At 43.0% G+C, this 20,319-nt stretch overlaps 1 protein-coding gene across 1 annotated transcript in view; it reads left to right on the top strand.

Annotated features, from left to right (window-relative positions):
- The window catches only part of LOC106604267 (androgen receptor), a 38,613-nt gene that overhangs the window by 10,657 nt on the left and 7,637 nt on the right, over window positions 1–20,319 (top strand). Inside the window, exon 3 of the mRNA XM_014198751.2 lies at window positions 82–198. Coding sequence (XP_014054226.1) covers window positions 82–198 — 117 coding nt within the window. The remainder of the gene's footprint in view (window positions 1–81; window positions 199–20,319) is intronic.

Genomic DNA, 20,319 nt, shown 5'->3' on the forward strand with positions numbered 1-20,319 from the left:
AACACCCTTGCACGCGCACACATACAGGAAATGGGATACCCAATTCCCCTGAAGCAGCCTTGTTTGTTATTGTGTCCCCAGGTAAGCAGAATCACCTGTGCGCTAGCCGTAATGACTGCACCATCGATAAGCTGAGGAGGAAGAACTGTCCTTCCTGTCGTCTCAGCAGATGCTTCCAGTCTGGAATGAGCCTCAAAGGTAACAACTTTTACCATAACATACATGACTGTTAAATGGAGAGAGGGAGTGGAGTGAAAGAGATAATGAAAAAGAAGGGGGAGAAGAAGGGAGCAGAGATAAAGAGGGGAGGGGAGGAAGGCTAGACACACCTGTATTTTGGTTACAGGGTCTATGAAAAAGCAGGAATCATGACTAGGTCTTTAGGTTTTAATTGACCATGTTTTTTTCCCCCCTACCCCTTTCAGCTACCAACAGCTGGTATACAGAAGCAGGCGTGGTAAAATAGTGGGATTTTCTGTCTGTCTCTCTCTCTTTGACAGTTTTCACAATGACGATAGCAAAGGGACATTTTATAGAACTTCTTGTGAGGTTCTATAGAGACAATACTGTCGTGTCAAATTGTGCAATTATTATTTTGAAAATTCTGCCAAATTGGTTGTTGATCATAGCTAGACAGCTATTTTCAGTTCTTGCCATAGATTTTCAAGCAGATTAAAGTCTGTCAAACTGCAGCTCCGCCACTCAGGAACATTCACTGTCTCCTTGGTAAGCAACTCCAGTGTAGATTTCAAAATCAAATCAAATGTTATTTGTCACATGCGCCGAATACAACAGGTGCGCCGAATACACCTTACTGTGAAATGCTTACTTACAAGCCCTTAACCAACAATGCAGTTCAAGAAATAGAGTTTAAAAAATATTTACTAAATAAATCAAATCAAAATGTATTTATATAGCCCTTCTTACATCAGCTGATATGTCAAAGTGCTGCACAGAAACCCAGCCTAAAACCCCAAGCAGCAAGCAATGCAGGTGTAGAAGCACGGTGGCTAGGAAAAACTCCCTAGAAAGGCCAAAACCTAGGAAGAAACCTAGAGAGGAACCATGCTATGAGGGGTGGCCAGTCCTCTTCTGGCTGTGCCGGGTGGAGATTATAACACAACATGGCCAAGATGTTCAAATGTTCATAAATGACCAGCATGGTCAAATAATAGTAATCACAGTGAACAGGTCAGAGGTCCATAGCTGCAGGCAGAACAGTTGAAACTGGAGCAGCAGCACGGCCAGGTGGACTGGGGACAACAAGGAGTCATCATGCCAGGTAGTCCTGAGGCATGGTCCTAGGGCTCAGGTCCTTCGAGAGAGAGAAAGAAAGAAAGAAAGAAAGAAAGAAAGAAAGAAAGAAAGAGAGAATTAGAGAGAGCATACTTAAATTCACACAGGACACCGGATAAGACAGGCGAAATACTCCAGATATAACAGACTGACCCTAGCCCCCCGACACAAACTACTGCAGCATAAATACTGGAGGCTGAGACAGGAGGGGTCAGGAGACATTGTGTCCCCATCCGATGATACCCCCGGACAGGGCCAAACTAAAGAAGTAACACAATAAAATAACAATACATAAGACAAGATTTGTATGAAAAATACTTATAATTCACAGCAGACAAAAAAAAAATGTAAAAACTGTTCTCGTTGTGTAGAAAACAGGGTCTGGCCCCGAGCCATCTCTCCCTGGTACCTTATAGAAGAGGAACATTAACTCCTACTCTGGAATGCGGTATCACCCAAAGACATCGTAAATCTCCTGTCAGTGTTAAATCTCCTAGAGGCCCACTTTCAGTTCACACAGACACGATAGAGTTATAAGAACCCTCTATTCTGTTGCATAAAACAACCATTTGATGCAATTACAGTATTATAACATAATCTTACAATTTTGCTCTCACACTGTTAAGGAGCTTTTTGGTCCTAGACTTGGCGCTCCGGTAACGCTCGCAATGCGGTAGCAGAGAGAACAGTCTATGACTTAGGTGACTGGGGTTTAAAATATTTTTGGGGGCCTTCCTCGGAAACCGCCTAATATATTGGTCCTGGATGGCAGGAAGCTTGGCCCCAGTGATGTACTGTGCTGTACGCACTACCCTCTGTAGCGCTTTATGGTCAGATGCCGAGCAGTTGCCATACCAGGTGGTGATGCAACCGGTCAGGATACTCTCGATGGTGCAGCTAGTAGAACCTTTTGAGGATCTGGGGACCCATGCCAAATCTTTTCAGTCTCCTGAGGGGGAAAAGGTGTTGTCGGGCCCTCTTCACGACTGTCTTGGTGTGTTTCCCCTACAACTCATCCAGAACGCCGCAGCCCGTCTGGTGTTCAACCTTCCCAAGTTCTCTCACGTCACCCCACTCCTCCGCACACTCCACTGGCTTCCAGTTGAAGCTCGCATCTGCTACAAGACCATGGTGCTTGCCTACGGAGCTGTGAGGGGAACGGCACCTCTGTACCTTCAGGCTCTGATCAGTCCCTACACCCAAAGAAGGGCACTGCGTTCATCCACCTCTGGCCTGCTCGCCTCCCTACCTCTGCGGAAGCACAGTTCCCGCTCAGCCCAGTCAAAACTGTTCGCTGCTCTGGCACCCCAATGGTGGAACAAGCTCCCTCACGATGCCAGGACAGCGGAGTCAATCACCACCTTCCGGAGACACCTGAAACCCCACCTCTTTAAGGAATACCTGGGATAGGATTAAGTAATCCTTCTAACCCCCCCCCCCCCCTCAAAAAAAAAGATATAGATGTACTATTGTAAAGTGGTTGTTCCACTGGATATCATAAGGTGAATGCACCAATTTGTAAGTCGCTCTGGATAAGAGCGTCTGCTAAATGACGTAAATGTAAATGTAATGGTGGTAGGGACACCAAAGAGCTTGAGACTCTCGACTAGAGGTCGACCGATTATGATTTTTCAACGCCGATAGTGATTATTGGAGGCCCAAAACAGGCGATACCGACTCAATCGGACGATTTTTATTTATTTATTTGTAATAATGACAATTACAACAATACTTAATGAACACATCGACAACAGCCACCCTCGAAGCAGCGTTACCCATGCAGAGCAAGGGGAACAACTACTCCAAGTCTCAGAGCGAGTGACGTTTGAAACACTATTAGCACACACCCCGCTAACTAGCTAGCCATTTCACATCGGTTACACCAGCCTAATCTCGGGAGTTGATAGGCTTGAAGTCATAAACAGCGCAATGCTTGAAGCATTGCGATGGGCTGCTGGCAAAACGCACGAAAGTGCTGTTTGAATGAATGCTTACGAGCCTGCTGGTGCCTCCATCGCTCAGTCAGAGTGCTCTATCAAAGCATAGACTTAATTATAACATAATAACACACAGAAATACGAGCCTTAGGTCATTAATATGGTCGAATCTGGAAACTATCATCTCGAAAACAAAACGTTTATTCTTTCAGTGAAATACATAACCGTTCCGTATTTTATCTAACGGGTGGCATCCATAAATCTAAATATTCCTGTTACATTGCACAACCTTCAATGTTATGTCATATTTACGTAAAATTCTGGCAAATTAGTTCGCAACGACCCAGGCGACCCAAACTGTTGCATATACCCTGACTCTGCGCAAGAGAAGTGACACAATTTCACCTGGTTAATATTGCCTGCTAACCTGGATTTCTTTTAGCTAAATATGCAGGTTTAAAAATATATTCTTGTGTATTGATTTTAAGAAAGGCATTGATGTTTATGGTTAGGTACAGTCGTGCAACGATTGTGCTTTTTTCGCAAATGGGCTTTTGTTAAATCTTCCCCCGTTTGGCAAAGTTGGCTGTCTTTGTTAGGAAGAAATAGTCTTCACAGTTCGCAACGAGCCAGGCGGCCCAAACTGCTGCATATACCCTTACTCTGTTGCAAGAGAAGTGACACAATTTCCCTAATTAAAAGAAATTCATGTTAGCAGGCAATATTAACAAAATATGCAGGTTTAAAAATATATACTTGTGTATTGATTTTAAGAAAGGCATTGATGTTTATGGTTAGGTACACATTGGAGCAACGACAGTCTTTTTTCGCGAACGCGCACCGCATCGATTATATGCAACGCAGGACACGCTAGATAAACTAGTGATATCATCAACCATGTGTGGTTAACTAGTGATTATAATTGATTGATTGTTTTTTATAAGATAAGTTTAATGCTAGCTAGCAACTTACCTTGGCTTCTTACTGCATTCGCGTAACAGGCAGGCTCGTCGTGGAGTGCAATGTAAGGCAGGTGGTTAGAGCGTTGGACTAGTTAACCGTAAGGTTGCAAGATTGAATCCCCGAGCTGACAAGGTAAAAATCTGTCATTCTGCCCCTGAACAAGGCAGTTAATCCACCGTTCCTAGGCCGTCATTGAAAATAAGAATGTGTTCTTAACTGACTTGCCTAGTTAAATAAAGGTGTAAAAAAATAAATAATAAATCGGCCAAATCGGTGTCCAAAAAGGCAGATTACCGATTGGTATGAAAACTTGAAATCGGCCATGCCGATCAGGAAGTCCAGGATCCAGTTGCAGAGGAAGGTGTTTAGTTCCAGGGTCCTTAGCTTAGTGAGGAGCTTTGTGGGCACTATGGTGTTGAATGCTGAGCTGTAGTCGGTGAACAGCATTCTCACACAGGTGTTCCTTTTGTCCAGGTGGGAAAGGGCAGTGTGGAGTGCGATTGAGATTGCGTCATCTGTGGATCTGTTGGGGCAGTATGCAAATTAAAGTGGGTCTAGAGTTTCCGGGATGATGGTGTTGATGTGAGCCATGACCAGCCTTTCAAAGCACTTCATTGCTACCGATGTGAGTGCTACGGGGCGGTAGTCATTTAGGCAGGTTGCCTTCGCTTTCTTGGGCACAGGGACTATGGTGGTCTGCTTGAAACATGTAGGTGTTACAGACTCGGTCAGGGAGAGGTTGAAAATGTCAGTGAAGTCACTTGTCAGTTGGTCCGCTTATGCTCTGAGTACACGTGCTTGTAATCCGACTGGCCACGCGGCCTTGTGAATGTTGACCTGTTTAAAGGTCTTGCTCACATCGGCTACGGAGGGTGTGACCACACAGTCGTCTGGGAACAGCTGGTTCTCTCATGCATGCTTCAATGTTGCTTGCCTCGAAGCGAGCATAAAAGGCATTTAGCTTTTTCTGGTAGACTCGCGTCACTGGGCACCTCACGGCTGGGTTTCCCTTTGTAGTACGTAATAGTTTGCAAGCCCTGCTACATTCGACCAGTGTCAGAGCCTGTGTAGTAGGATTCAATCTTAGTCCTGTATTGACGCTTTGCCTGTTTGATGGTTCGTCTGAGGTGATAGCGGGATTTCTTATAAGTGTGCGTTTTAGGTTATTGTCCTGCTGAAAGGTGAATTAATCTCCCAGTGTCTGGAAAGCAGACTGAAGCAGGTTTTTCTCCAGGATTTTGCCTGTGCTTAGCTCCATTCCAAATATTATTATACATTTTTTTTTACCCCTTTTTCTCTCCAATTTCGTGATATTCAATTGGTAGTTACAGTCTTGTCCCATCGCTGCAACTCCCGTTCGGACTCGGGAGAGGCGAAGGTCGAGAGTCCTGCATCCTCTAAAACACAACCCTGCCAACCCACACTGCTTCTTGACACACTGCTTGCTTAACCTGGAAGCCAGCCGCACCAATGTGTTGGCGGAAACACCGTACAACTGGCGACAGTGCCAGCGTGCAGGCGCCCAGGTCACCACAGGAGTCGATTGAGCGCGATGGGACAAGGACATCCCGGCCGGCCAAATCCACCCCTAACCCGGACGACGCAGTGCCAAATGTGTGTTGCCTCATGGGTCTCCAGGTCGCGGCCGGCTGCAACACAGCCCGGGATCGAACTCGGATTGGTAGTGACACCTCAAGCACCGCAGTGCCTTAGACGGCTGTGCCGGTCGGGAGGCCCTCCATTTATTTTTTATACTGAAAAATTCCACAATCCTTAATGACTACAAGCATACCCATAACATGATGCAGCCACCACTATGCTTGAAAATATGGAGAGCAGTACTAAGTAATGTGTTGTATTGGATTTACCCCAAACACTTTAAATTCAGGACAAAAAGTGAATTGCTTTGTCATATTTTTTGCAGCATTACTTTAGTGCCTTAATGAAAATAAGATGCATGTTTTGGAATGTTTTTTATTCTGTACAGGCTTCCTTCTTTTCACTCTGTCATTTAGGTTAAGATTGTGGAGTAACTAAACTCAGCAAAAAAAGAAACGTTTCTTTTTCAGGACCCTGTCTTTCAAAGATAATTCGTAGAAATCCAAGTAACTTCACAGATCTTCATTGTAAAGAGTTTAAACACTGTTTCCCATGCTTGTTAAATGAAGCATAAACAAGTAATTTAACATGCACCTGTGGAACAGTTGTTAAGACACTAACAGCTTACAGACGGTAGGTAATTAAGGTCACAGTTATGAAAACTTAGGACACTAAAGAGGCCTTTATACTGACTCTGAAAAACACCAAAAGAAAGATGCCCAGGGTCTCTGCTCATCTGCGTTAACGTGCCTTAGGCATGCTGCAAGAAGGCATGAGGACTGCAGATGTGGACAGGACAATAAATTGCAATGTCTGTACTGTGAGACGCCTAAAACAGCACTACAGGGAGACGGGGTGGACAGCTGATCGTCCTCGCAGTGGCAGACCACGTGTAACAACACCTGCACAGGATCGGTACATCTGAACATCACACCTGCGGGACAGGTACAGGATGGCAACAACAATTGCCCGAGTTACACCAGGAACGTACTATCCCTCCATCAGTGCTCAGACTGTCCGCAATAGGCTGAGAGAGGCTGGACTGAGGGCTTGTAGGCCTGTTGTAAGGCAGGTCCTCACCAGACATCACCGACAACAACGTTGCTTATGGGCACAAACCCACCGCCGCTGGACTAGACAGGACTGGCAAAAAGTGCTCTTCATTGATGAGTCGCGGTTTTGTCTCACCGGGGGTGATGGTCGGATTTGCGTTTATCGTCAAAGGAATAAGCATTTCACCTGTACTCTGGAGCGGGATCGATTTGGAGGTGGAGGGGCCGTCATGGTCTGTGGCGGTGTGTCACAGCATCATCGGACTGAGCTTGTTGTCATTCCAGGCAATCTCAACGCTGTGCGTTACATGGAAGACATCCTCCTCCCTCATGTGGTACCCTTCCTGCAGGCTCATCCTGACATGACAATGCCACCAGCCATACTACTCGTTCTGTGCGTGATTTCCTGCAAGACAGGAATGTCAGTGTTCTGCCACGGCCATCGAAGAGCCTGGATCTCAATCCCATTGAGCAGGTCTGGGAGCTTTTGGATCGGAGGGTGAGGGCTAGGGCCATTCCCCCCAGAAATGTCCAGGAACTTGCAGGTGCCTTGGTGGAAGAGTGGGGTAACATCTCACAGCAAGAACTGGCAAATCTGATGCAGTCCATGAGGAGGAGATGCACTGCAGTACTTAATGCAGCTGGTGGCCACACCAGATACTGACTGTTACTTTTGATTTTGACCCCCCCTTTGTTCAGGGACACATTGTTCCATTTCTTTTGGTCACATATCTGTGGAACTTGTTCAGTTTATGTCTCAGTTGTTGAATCTTGTTATGTTAATACAAATATTTACACATGTTAAGTTTGCTGAAAATAAACGCAGCTGACAGTGAGAGGACGTTTCTTTTTTTTTTACATTTACATTTTTTTTACATTTTTACATTTAAGTCATTTAGCAGATGCTCTTATCCAGAGCGACTTACAAAAGTTTAATGGCACAGGCAGGGAGCCCAGCCAACAGCGAGTTGCAGTAATCCAGACGGGAGATGACAAGTGCCTAGATTAGGACCTGCGCCGCTTCCTGTGTGAGGCAGGGTCGTACTCTGCGAATGTTGTAGAGCATGAACCTACAGGATCGGGTCACCGCCTTGATGTTAGTGGAGAACGACAGGGTGTTGTCCAGGGTCACGCCAAGGTTCTTAGCACTCTGGGAGGAGGACACAATGGAGTTGTCAACCGTGATGGCGAGATCATGGAACGGGCAGTCCTTCCCCGGGAGGAAGAGCAGCTCCTTCTTGCCGAGGTTCAGCTTGAGGTGGTGATCCGTCATCCACACTGATATGTCTGCCAGACATGCAGAGATGCGATTCGCCACCTGGTTATCAGAAGGGGGAAAGGAGAAGATTAATTGTGTGTCGTCTGCATAGCAATGATAGGAGAGACCATGTGAGGATATGACAGAGCCAAGTGACTTGGTGTATAGCGAGAATAGGAGAGGGCCTAGAACAGAGCCCTGGGGCACACCAGTGGTGAGAGCACGTGGTGCGGAGACAGATTCTCGCCACGCCACCTGGTAGGAGCAACCTGTCAGGTAGGACGCAATCCAAGCGTGGGCCGCGCCGGAGATGCCAAACTCGGAGAGGGTGGAGAGGAGGATCTGATGGTTCACAGTATCAAAGGCAGCAGATAGGTCTAGAAGGATGAGAGCAGAGGAGAGAGAGTTAGCTTTAGCAGTGCGGAGAGCCTCCGTGACACAGAGAAGAGCAGTCTCAGTTGAATGACCAGTCTTGACACCTGACTGATTTGGATCAAGAAGGTCATTCTGAGAGAGATAGCAGGAGAGCTAGCCAAGGACGGCACGTTCAAGAGTTTTGGAGAGAAAAGAAAGAAGGGATACTGGTCTGTAGTTGTTGACATCGGAGGGATCGAGTGTAGGTTTTTTCAGAAGGGGTGCAACTCTCGCTCTCTTGAAGACGGAAGGGACGTAGCCAGCGGTCAAGGATGAGTTGATGAGCGAGGTGAGGTAAGGGAGAAGGTCTCCGGAAGTGGTCTGGAGAAGAGAGGAGGGTATAGGGTCAAGCGGGCAGGTTGTTGGGCGGCCGGCAGTCACAAGACACGAGATTTCATCTGGAGAGAGAGGGGAGAAAGAGGTCAAAGCATAGGGTAGGGCAGTGTGAGCAGGACCAGCGGTGTCGTTTGACTTAGCAAACGAGGATCGGATGTCGTCGACCTTCTTTTCAAAATGGTTGACGAAGTCATCCGCAGAGAGGGAGGGGGGGGAAGATTCAGGAGGGAGGAGAAGGTGGCAAAGAGCTTCCTAGAGTTAGAGGCAGATGCTTGGAATTTAGAGTGGTAGAAAGTGGCTTTAGCAGCAGTGACAGAAGAGGAAAATGTAGAGAGGAGGGAGTGAAAGGATGCCAGGTCCGCAGGGAGGCGAGTTTTCCTCCATTTCCGCTCGGCTGCCCGGAGCCCTGTTCTGTGAGCTCGCAATGAGTCGTCGAGCCACGGAGCAGGAGGGGAGGACCGAGCCGGCCTGGAGGATAGGGGACATAGAGAGTCAAAGGATGCAGAAAGGGAGGAGAGGAGGGTTGAGGGGGCAGAATCAGGAGATAGGTTGGAGAAGGTTTGAGCAGAGGGAAGAGATGATAGGATGGAAGAGGAGAGAGTAGCGGGAGAGAGAGAGCGAAGGTTGGGACGGCGCAATACCATCCGAGTAGGGGCAGAGTGAGAAGTGTTGGATGAGAGCGAGAGGGAAAAGGGACAAGGTAGTGGTCGGAGACTTGGAGGGGAGTTGCAATGAGATTAGTGGAAGAACAGCATCTAGTTTTTGCTGAGTTTACAATGTTGTTGATACATCCTCAGTTTTTCTCCTATCACAGCCATTAAACTCTGTAACTGTTTTAAAGTCACCATTGGCTTCATGGTAAAATCCCTGAGCAGTTTTCTTCCTCTACGGCAACTGAGTTAGGAAGGACGCCTGTATATTTGTAGTCACTGGGTGTATTGTGTATTTGACATTTCTACACATCTTCCAATAGGGGCCCTTTGCGAGACATTTTAAAACCTTCCTGGTCTTTGTGGTTGAATCTGTGGTTGAAATTCACTGCTTGACTGAGGGACCTTACAGATAATTGTATGTACACAGATGAACACTATTAATGCAGACAGAGTCCATGCATCTAATGTGACTTGTTAAGCAAATGTTTACTCCTGAACTTGTTTAGGCTTGCCATAATGGGGTTGAATATTTTTTGACTCAAGACATTTCAGTTTTTATATTTTTTATAATTTGTAACATTTTTGCGAAAAACAGAATTCCACTTTGACATTATGAGGTATTGTGTGTAGGCCAGTGATATAACATCTCACTGTAATACATTTTTAATTCAGGCTGTAACACAACAAAATGTGAAAAAGTCAAGGGGTGTGAATATTTTCTGAATTCCCTGTATATGTATGATCTACACTGAGTGTACAAAACATTTAGAACACCTGCTCTTTCAATTACATACACTGACCAGGTGAATCCAGGTGAAAGCTATGATCCATTATCTCTTTTTAAGTCTTGAGACAATTGAGACATGGATTGTGTATGTGTGCCATTCAGAGGGTGAATGGGCAAGAAACAAATTGTATGTACTTTTGAACGGGGTATGGTAATTAGGTGCCAGGCGCACCGGTTTGTGTCAAGAACTGCAATGCTGCTGGGGTTTTCATGCTCAACAGTTTCCCGTTGGGTATCAAGAATGGTCTACCACCCAAAGGACATCCAGCCAACTTGACACGAATGTGGATAGGGCTGTGGCGGTCATGACATTTTGTCAGCTGGTGACTGTCAAGCAAATAACTGCCGGTCTCACGGTAATTGACCGTTAATTAACATAAACACATTTTGCATCTCCAGGCATACTGTAGCCTACAAGCCACTGATGCATACCTTTGGCGCATCTACATTTTTAAAAGTCTAATAAATCCTTTTAATATAGCCTACACTATCACATTAAATCCGTTATTTATTTTAGAAAGGTCTAAAGAAACTTGATATGAAGGAAATGTAGTCCATTTCAGAAGAACAGAATAGCATACTCTGAGTTGTCCTTATGTTAGGTCCTGATCTGGCTATGCAAATGGCTGTGGACCACACTAGTTCATTTAGCAAACAAGATTTGATTAGAATTCCGTGGCATTATTTTATATGATTTTATAGTATGAAGAATACAATTGAACATAGCTGAATAAAATATAAAGGATGTTTTCTCCAAACAATTTGAAGGAGTGCGCACATGCAGCTGTTCTGTGTTGAGCGGTTAACAAAGATACAGGTCCTCCTATATGCTTCATTTAGAGTTATTTATGCAACTTTAGTTGTGATACAAACGTTGGGCTGTATGTTTTGATTTTTACTACATTCTAAAGCTACATGATGCGACTCTAATGATCATTTGAAAAATGTCACATGAAAGGCATGAGCTTTGATTTGTGTCTTGTGAAGGCTGCATACACTTCATCAGTCTGTCATTCACAATGTGACAAGAACCTGATGTAAAGTAAAATAAAATCCTAAAAGGCCTAAATCCTAAAATTCTAAAGGCCCTGCCGCGTCCCTGCCGCTGATAATATTTTCACCAGGCCTCGATTTTTCCCGGTGGCATCCCCTTGTTTGGCTGTAATGCCCCATAAAACATACATGTATTTTGCGGCCAAAGCAGCCGTTGTGCACGTGGGTTGAATATAATAATTATAATTCCCTTCTCCCGGCAGCAGTATTCCAAAGCACCTCTCACTCACATGACTCTCACAGATATCTCAATTCTTATTAGCCAATGCCTGTCACACGATCGGGTTCTTCTCTTAGGCATCTGAGCTCCGAAGTAGGCTACAAGTGAAGACAGGCACATCGGGGACGCAACTGCGCGCATCCCTCTTATCGAATTCCGATGTGCATATTGGAGATTTTAGAACTGTCCACATTTACTTTTCGTCAGCCAACAAGATGAGTAGGCCTAACGAACAGCAAAAGCACTAGTCTATGTCAGTCTACTATCCCCATAGTACAAAAGTTGACCTGTATCGGTTAACTGAAATTTTTAAAAGCAATGAGGCTGATGCAACAGATCAGAACATTTGGCTTAAAATGTTGATAAACTATTAGGCTATTTCTTCACATTATAAGCGCAGCAATGCACACACTGTAGGCTGTAAGCGCGAATGTTCCAAAATGCAATCAATTAGTGGGAAAACACTATTCTCAAAAGTGACCGCAAATGCGATTATGCATGTAATGCTTTTATTATAAAGGTGCATTTTTAAGGTGAAAATGATCTTCCCCAAACTTGAAACTGACGCGCCGCCTATGTATGCCAGTTAGACTCTACACTGGTTGTAAAGCGGATTAATGCGCTTAATTTTAAGAAGTTATTTGGCCACTTTTAAAAACATATAGGCCTATGGGCTAGGCTACATGAGCTGAGCGACTATGATTTCAAAAAGTCGGGGAAAAAAAGGCATGCTCTGTTTATTACCTTACTGCACATGCTGGGCATCATTCAAGTGATAATACATCACTCACAAATGATAGGCTAGTATTGTCACCCATCAGACTATTCTTAATTTCATATTTTCTTTACATAGCCTATACTAAATAATATACAAGTGCTGACGGAAAGTATTCAGAACCCTTGACTTTTTCCTAATTTTGTTAGGTTACAGTCTTATTCTAAAATGGATTCTTGTTTTTTTAAATTCTTATTCTTGTTTTTTTCCCCCTCACCAAACTACACACATAATGACAAAGCAAAAACAGGTCTTTAGACAATTTTGCTCATCTATATATAAAATAAAAAATGTAATATCACATTTACATAAGTATTCAGACTCTTTACTCAGTACTTTGTTGAAGCACCTTTGACAGCGATTGCAGCCTCGAGTCTTCTTGGATATGACACTACAAGTTTGGCACACCTGTATTTGGGAAGTTTCTCCCATTCTTCTCTGCAGATCCTCTCAACTTCTGTCAGGTTGGATGGGGAGTGTTGCTGCACAGCTATTTTCATGTCTCTCCAGAGATGTTCGATCGGGTTCAAGTCCGGGCTCTGGCTGGGCCACTCAAGGACATTCAGTAACTTGTCCCGAAGCCACTCCTGCGTTGTCTTGGCTGTGTGCTTAGGGTCATTGTCCTGTTGGAAGGTGAACCTTCGCCCCAGTCTGAGGTCCTGAGCACTCTGGAGTAGGTTTTCATCAAGGATCTCTATGTACTTTACATTGTTCATATTTCACTCGATCCTGACTCGTCTCCCAGTCCCTGCCGCTGAAAAACATCCCCACAGCATGATGCAGCCACCACCATGCTTCACTGTAGGGATCGTGCCAGGTTTCCTCCAGATGTGACGCTTGGCATTCAGGCCAAAGAGTTCAGTCTTGGTTTCATCAGACCAGAGGATCTTGTTTCTCATGGTCTGAGAGTCTATAGGTGCTTTTTGGCAAATTATTGAGGAGTGGCTTCTGTCTGGCCACTGTACCATAAAGGCCTGATTGGGGTAGGGCTGCAGAGATGGTTGTCCTTCTGGAAGGTTCTCCCATTGCTACAGAGGAACTCTAGATTGCTCAGTTTGGCAGGGCAGCCAGCTCTAGGAAGAATCTTGGTTGTTCCAAACTTCTTCCATTTAAGAATGATGGAGACCACTGTGTTCTTGGGGACCTTCAATGCTGCAGACATTTTTTGGTCTCGGAGCTCTACGGACAATTCCTTTGACCTCATGGCTTGGTTTTTGCTCTGACATGCACTGTAAACTGTGGGACCCCATATAGACAGGTGTGTGCCTTTCCAAATCATGTCCAAATCAGTTGAATTTACCACAGGTGGACTCCAATCAAGTTGTAGAAACATCTCAAGGATGATCAATGGAAACTGGATGCACCTCAATTTAGAGTCTCATAGCAAAGGGTCTGAATACTTATGGAAATAATGTATTTCTGGTTTTTATATATATACATTTGCACACTTTTCAAAAAAATTTTTTTCTCTTTGTCATTATGGGGTGTGTAGGTTGCTGAGTTAAAAAAATATATATATATTTTAGAATAAGGCTGTAACGTAACAGAATGTGGAAAAAGTCAAGTGGTCTGAATACTTTCCGAAGGCACTGTATGTGTGAAATTAGTTTTCATTTAGAATTGACACTTATATTACACCTGTATCGGAACAGGGGCAGGAAAAAAATATACATGTCATCTATGCACTAAATAGCGAATGGAGGACTCTTTTCCCATGTTTCATTTTCATGCCAGCCAGCTAGCTATACTCCTGTTGGAAAGCGAAGGAATGTGCTTAATATTAGGAAAGTTGAGAAATAAATATAGTAGGCCTAGCATGTAGAAAGCTGATGGGATCCACCTCTTTTTAAAAGAGGCCATCAAAACTCTGATTTCTCACGCAATTGCATAGTCTGTAGAAATGTTGAGCAACATGAGCCCATGGGCTCTCATGAAGTGTTTGATTTAATTTTCAATTACATTGTGTCTGGATATCCTTTGGGTGTGTTGTGTCAATTCTAACTGAAAGGAGAGACAGTATTCTTCAAAACAACTTTATTATAAGATTAGCAAAAATGAAGCAATCAATAACAACCACTCAACACTCAACAACTTTTTGTGAGGAAAGCCGGGGTAGGCCGTCATTGTAAATAAGAATTTGTTCTTAACTGACTTGCCTAGTTAAATAAGGGTTCAATTTAAAAAGCTGATTTAGTTTGTCTATGCACATTTAAGATAGCTGACGTTACCATCATTGTCTGTTCCTTCCTGCATGTTTCCACACATCAAAGTTCTTGCAGATTGAGAAAACAGGATGTCACACACTGCAGTCGCACCCACACAAGACAAGCGTGTATCGAAATATTAACAAATGACAATGGACAATTCTCTAAGTAAAACAGCATAGTATTTCTAATTAAACAACATAATAGGTAATTAAATAATTTCCTCTACAGGTGAAAGACCATTCTTGATACACACGTGAATCTGTTGAGCATGAAAAACCAAGCAGCGTTGCTGTTCTTGACACACTCAAACCGGTGCGCCAGGTACCTACTACCATAACCCGTTCAAGGGCACTTAAATCTTTTGACTTCTGAATGGCACACATACACAATCCATGTCTCAATTGTCTCAAGGCTTAAAAAGTATTCTTTAACTTCTATGGTTTAGGTGGGACGCTAACACAGCAAGTGAAATATCAGGGCATCAAATTCAAAAACAACAAAATGTCATAATTCAACTTTCTCAAACATACAACTATTTTACACCATTTTAAAGATAAACTTCTCGTTAATCTAACCACATTGTCTGATTTCAAAAAGGCTTTACAGCGAAAGCAAAACATTAGATTATGTTAGGAGAGTACATAGACAAAAATAATCACACAGCCATTTTCCAAGCAAGGACATGTGTCAATAAAACCCAAAACACAGCTAAATGAAGCACCAACCTTTGACGATCTTCATCAGATGACACTCCTAGGACATTATGTTACACAATACATGTATGTTTTGTTCAATAAAGTTACTATTTATATCCAAATACAGCATTTTACATTGGCGTGTGATGTTCAGAAAATGTATTCCCACCAAAACGCCCGGTGAATGTGCACATCAATTTACAAAAATACTCATCATAAACGTTGACAAAATATATAACAATTATTTAAAAAAAATATAGATAGACTACCCCTGGATGCAACTGATGTGTCAGATTTTAAAATAGCTTTACGGAGAAAGCACATTTTTCAATATTCTGAGTACATAGCTCAGCCATCACGGTGAGCTATTCAGACACCCGCCAAGTTCGGGGCAACCTAAACTCAGAATTAGTATTAGAAATATTCTCTTACCTTTGCTGATCTTCGTCAGAATGCACTCCCAGGACTGCTACTTCCACAAGAAATGTTGTTTTTGTTCGAAATAATCCATATTTATGTACAAATACCTCCGTTTTGTTTGTGCATACAGATCACTTATCCAAAGGCATAACGCGCGAGCGTGGAACAAGAGACGAAAAGTCAAAATGTTCCATTACCGTACTTAGAAGCATGTCAAATGCTGTTTAAAATCAATCTTTATGGTATTTTTAACGTAAAATTGCGATAATATTCCAACCGGACAATAGCATATCCATTCAAGAAGAAAAAGAAGGAACGGCGTGCTCGCATGACCGCGCATATCCAATCCCTTTGTTGCCAGGCAGACCACTCAGTAACTGAGCTCCTATTATCTGCCCAGTGACAGGAAAATGCTCAAACCACTTTCTGAAGGCTTTAGACAGCCAATGGAAGCCTTAGGAAGTGCAACGTCACCCCACAGACACTGTAGCTTCGATAGAGAATCAAAAGAAGAACTACAATTTTCAGACTTTTCACTTCCTGCTTGGATTTTTCTCAGGTTTTTGCCTGCCATATGAGTTCTGTTATACTCACAGACACCATTCAAACAGTTTTAGAAACGTCAGTGTTTTCCATCCAAATCTATTAATAATATGCATATTCTAGTTTCTGGGCCAGAGTAGTAACCTGTTTAAATTGGGTACGTTTTTCATCCGGCCGTGAAAATACTGCCCCCTAGCCCAGACAGGTTAAACTGTCTCCTCCCCTTCATCTACACAGATTTGAAGTGGATTTTAAAAACCCTTGAGTTGATGTCCGTGCCCCCATGAACATCTAATTAGCATAATCGCAGGTGTAAAAATTCTTCTCCTTCCGGATTGAAGTGGATTTAACAGGTGACATCAATAAGTGATCATAGCTTTCACATGAGCTGTGAACAAATACCCATACTAAAATACTGTATACTTAATGATATAGTGGCAAGAAAAAGTATGGGAACCCTTTGGAAATACCTGGATTTCTGCATAAATTGGTCATAAAATTTGATCTGATCTTCATCTAGGTCACAACAATAGACAAACACAGTCTACTTAAACTAATAACACACAAGAAATTATACGTTTTCATGTCTTCATTGAACACACCGTGTAAACATTCACAGTGCAGGGTGGAAAAAGTATGTGAACCCTTGGATTTAATATCTGGTCGACCCTCCTTTGGCAGCAATAACTTCAACCAAATGTTTTCTGTAGTTGCGGATCAGACCTGCACAACGGTCAGGAGGAATTTTGGACCATTCCTCTTTACAAAACTGCTTCAGTTCAGCAATATTCTGGGGTGTCTGGTGTGAACTGCTCTCTTGAGGTCATGCCACAGCATCTCAATCGGGTTGAGGTCAGGACTCTGACTGAGCCACTCCAGAAGGCATATTTTCTTCTGTTGAAGCCATTCTGTTGTTGATTTACTTCTGTGCTCATTGTCCTGTTGCATCACCCAACATCTGTTGCGCTTCAATTGGCGGACAGCCTAACATTCTCCTGCAAAATGTCTTGATAAATTTGGGAATTTTGTTTTTCCGTCAATGATAGCAAGCTGTCCAGGCCCTGAGGCAGCAAAGCAGCCCCAAACCATGATGCTCCCTCCACAATACTTTACAGTTGGGATGAGGTTTTGATGTTCGTGTGCTGTGCCTTTTTTTCTCCACACATAGTGTTGTGTGTTCCTTCCAAACAACTCAACTGTAGTTTCATCTGTCCACAGAATATTTTTACAGTAGGGCTGTGGAACATCCAGGTGCACTTTTGCGAACTTCAGACATGCAGCAATGTTTTTTTGGACAGCAGTGGCTTCTTCCATGGTGTCCTCCCATGAACACCATTCTTGTTTAGTGTTTTAAGTATCATAGACTTGTCAACAGAGATGTTAGCATGTTCCAGAGATTTCTGTAAGTCTTTAGCTGACACTCTAGGATTCTTCTTAACTTCATTGAGCATTCTGCGCTGTGCTCTTGCACTCATCTTTGCAGGACTGCCACTCCTATGGAGAGTAGCAACATTGCTGAACTTTCTCCATTTATAGACAATTTGCCTTACCGTGGACTGATAAAAAAAAAAAATCTAATTTATTTATAAAGCCCTTCTTAGATCAGCAGATATCTCAAAGTGCTGTACAGAAACCCAGCCTAAAACCCCAAACAGCAAGCAATGCAGGTTGTAGAATGAACATCAAGGCTGAACATCAAGGCTTTTAGAGATACTTTTGTAACCCTTTCCAGCTTTATGCAAGTCAACAATTCTTAATCTTAGGTCTTCTGAGATCTCTTTTGTTCGAGGCATGGTTCACATCAGGCACTGCTTCTTGTGAATAGCAAACTCAAATTTTGTGATTGTTTTTTATAGGGCACGGCAGCTCTAACCAACATCTTCAATCTCGTCTCATTGATTGGACTCCAGGTTAGCTGACTCCTGACTCCAATTAGCTTTTGGAGAAGTCATTAGCCTAGGGGTTCACATGCTTTTCCCAACCTACACTGTGAATGTTTAAATGATGTATTCAATATAGACAAGAAAAATACAGTAATTTGTGTCTTATTATTTTAAGCACACTATGTGTGTCTCTTGTCTTATGCAGCAATCCAGGTAATTCCAAAAGGTTCACATACTTTTTCTTGCCATTGTATACTACATACTATTAGTTCATTTTAGTACACCGTAAACTAACGGTATCCTTTCAGTTGAGCGAGCAAGCCCTTCGCTTGTCTACCGGAAGTTGATGCTGTTGCTATGCAACTTCTTGCAAGCTTGTTAGCATAACAAATTACTAACTTGACATCTTATAACCAGTGGTGGAAAAAATACTAAATTCTCCTACTTGAGTAAAAGTAAAGATACCTTAATAGAAAATGACTCAAGTAAAAGTGAAAGTCACCCAGTAAAATACTACTTGAGAAAGTCTAATTGTATTTGGTTTTAAATATACTTAAGTATCAAAAGTAAATGTAGTTGCTAAATTATACTTAAGTATCAAAAGAATAATAAAACATTCCTTATATTAAGCAAACATCACAATTTATTTTTTATTTTTATTAAGGATTGCCAGAGTCACACTCCAACACTCAGACATAATTTAAACACAACGCATTTGTGTTTAGTGAGTCCGCCAGATCAGAGGCAGTAGGGATGACCAGGGATGTTCTCTTGTGCGAATTGGACCATTTTCCAAGCATTCAAAATGTAACGAGTACTTTTGGGTGTCAGGGAAAATGTATGGAGTAAAAAATACATTACTTTCTTTAGGAATGTAGTAAAGTAAAAGTTGTCAAAAATACAAATAGTTAAGTAAAGTACAGATACTCCAAAAATCGATTTAAGTAGTATTTTTACTTAAGTACTTTAGTAATTTTTTGTAATTTTTTAGCAGACGCTCTTATCCAGAGCGACTTACAGTAGTGAATGCATACATTTCATTTCATGCATTTTTTTGTACTGGTCCCCCGTGGGAATCGAACCCACAACCCTGGCATTGCACACACCATGCTGGCGTTGCAAACACCATGCTCTACCAACTGAGCCACAGGGAAGGCTGAGCCACTGCTTATGACTTCATTAACAATGCCCATTAAGAACACACAACCACTATACCACTTAGCTAAGCTAAGAATGACCTGAATAATCAAGTCAATAGATTGTGTTCATAAAGCCACTGTGGTTATCTACTCCGATTTCAGAGCACTCTCGTCTGAGTGTGCCAGAGCACGGAATAACTGACAAATTTACGAACACAACACCCGTTTAATATGGCCGGTGTCAGTAAACAATTGGCCCAGCGTCGTCCGGGTTTGGCCAGAGTAAGCCGTCATTGTAAATAAGAATTTGTTCTTAACTGACTTGCGTAGTTAAATAAAAAATATTTTAAAAAACGTCAGCAAAAAAGCGTAATTAAATTGTTGCCAGCAGCACAGTTAGTCACCAACGCTGTGGATAACATAAAAACAGCCTAACCAGCTCTGCTAGGGAGAGTAAAATGGTCAGAGTGCGCTGTTCTCTCATTTGTGTCTGGAAGTAGCTAGCAAGCTAGCCAACGTTATCCAGTTAGCTTGGGTGCTTAATCTGAGGTCAGAACGCTTGGATCAACCCTACTCCTACGCCACGCCCATTTCCTGATGAATTGCATTATGGGCTATAAAAGCACGTAAATAGTGTCCACTGGTTGTATACTTCTTATTTTGGCGAATGTAGTACGACATCTGGGAACTTTTGGCATACTAACTATACCCATACTATGACCAGTAAGCATACTACATACTCAATTTGTCACAAATAGTACCATTAGTGTGGTTAGTATGAGTATTCGAACACAGCTCTGGATACACCTGGTCAGTCTATGTCATGGAAAGAACAGGTGTCCCCAATGTTTTGTACACTCACACAGAACCCAAACCGGCTACGCGCTTGCGCTATCGTGCATACATTTATTTTGTCCCCCTACACCAATCGCGATCACGACACGCAGGTTAAAATATGGGAGAGGCAAGACTTGCAGCACGACCTGCGTCAGAAATAGGAATGACTTCTATTTTAGCCCTTGGCATCGCAGACGCTCGTTGGTGCGCACGAGCAGTGTAGGTGCAATAATTGAATAACATGGATTTCTA

The sequence above is a fragment of the Salmo salar genome, chromosome ssa05 (genome assembly GCF_905237065.1).
Source record: "Salmo salar chromosome ssa05, Ssal_v3.1, whole genome shotgun sequence".
Lineage (NCBI taxonomy): Eukaryota > Metazoa > Chordata > Actinopteri > Salmoniformes > Salmonidae > Salmo > Salmo salar.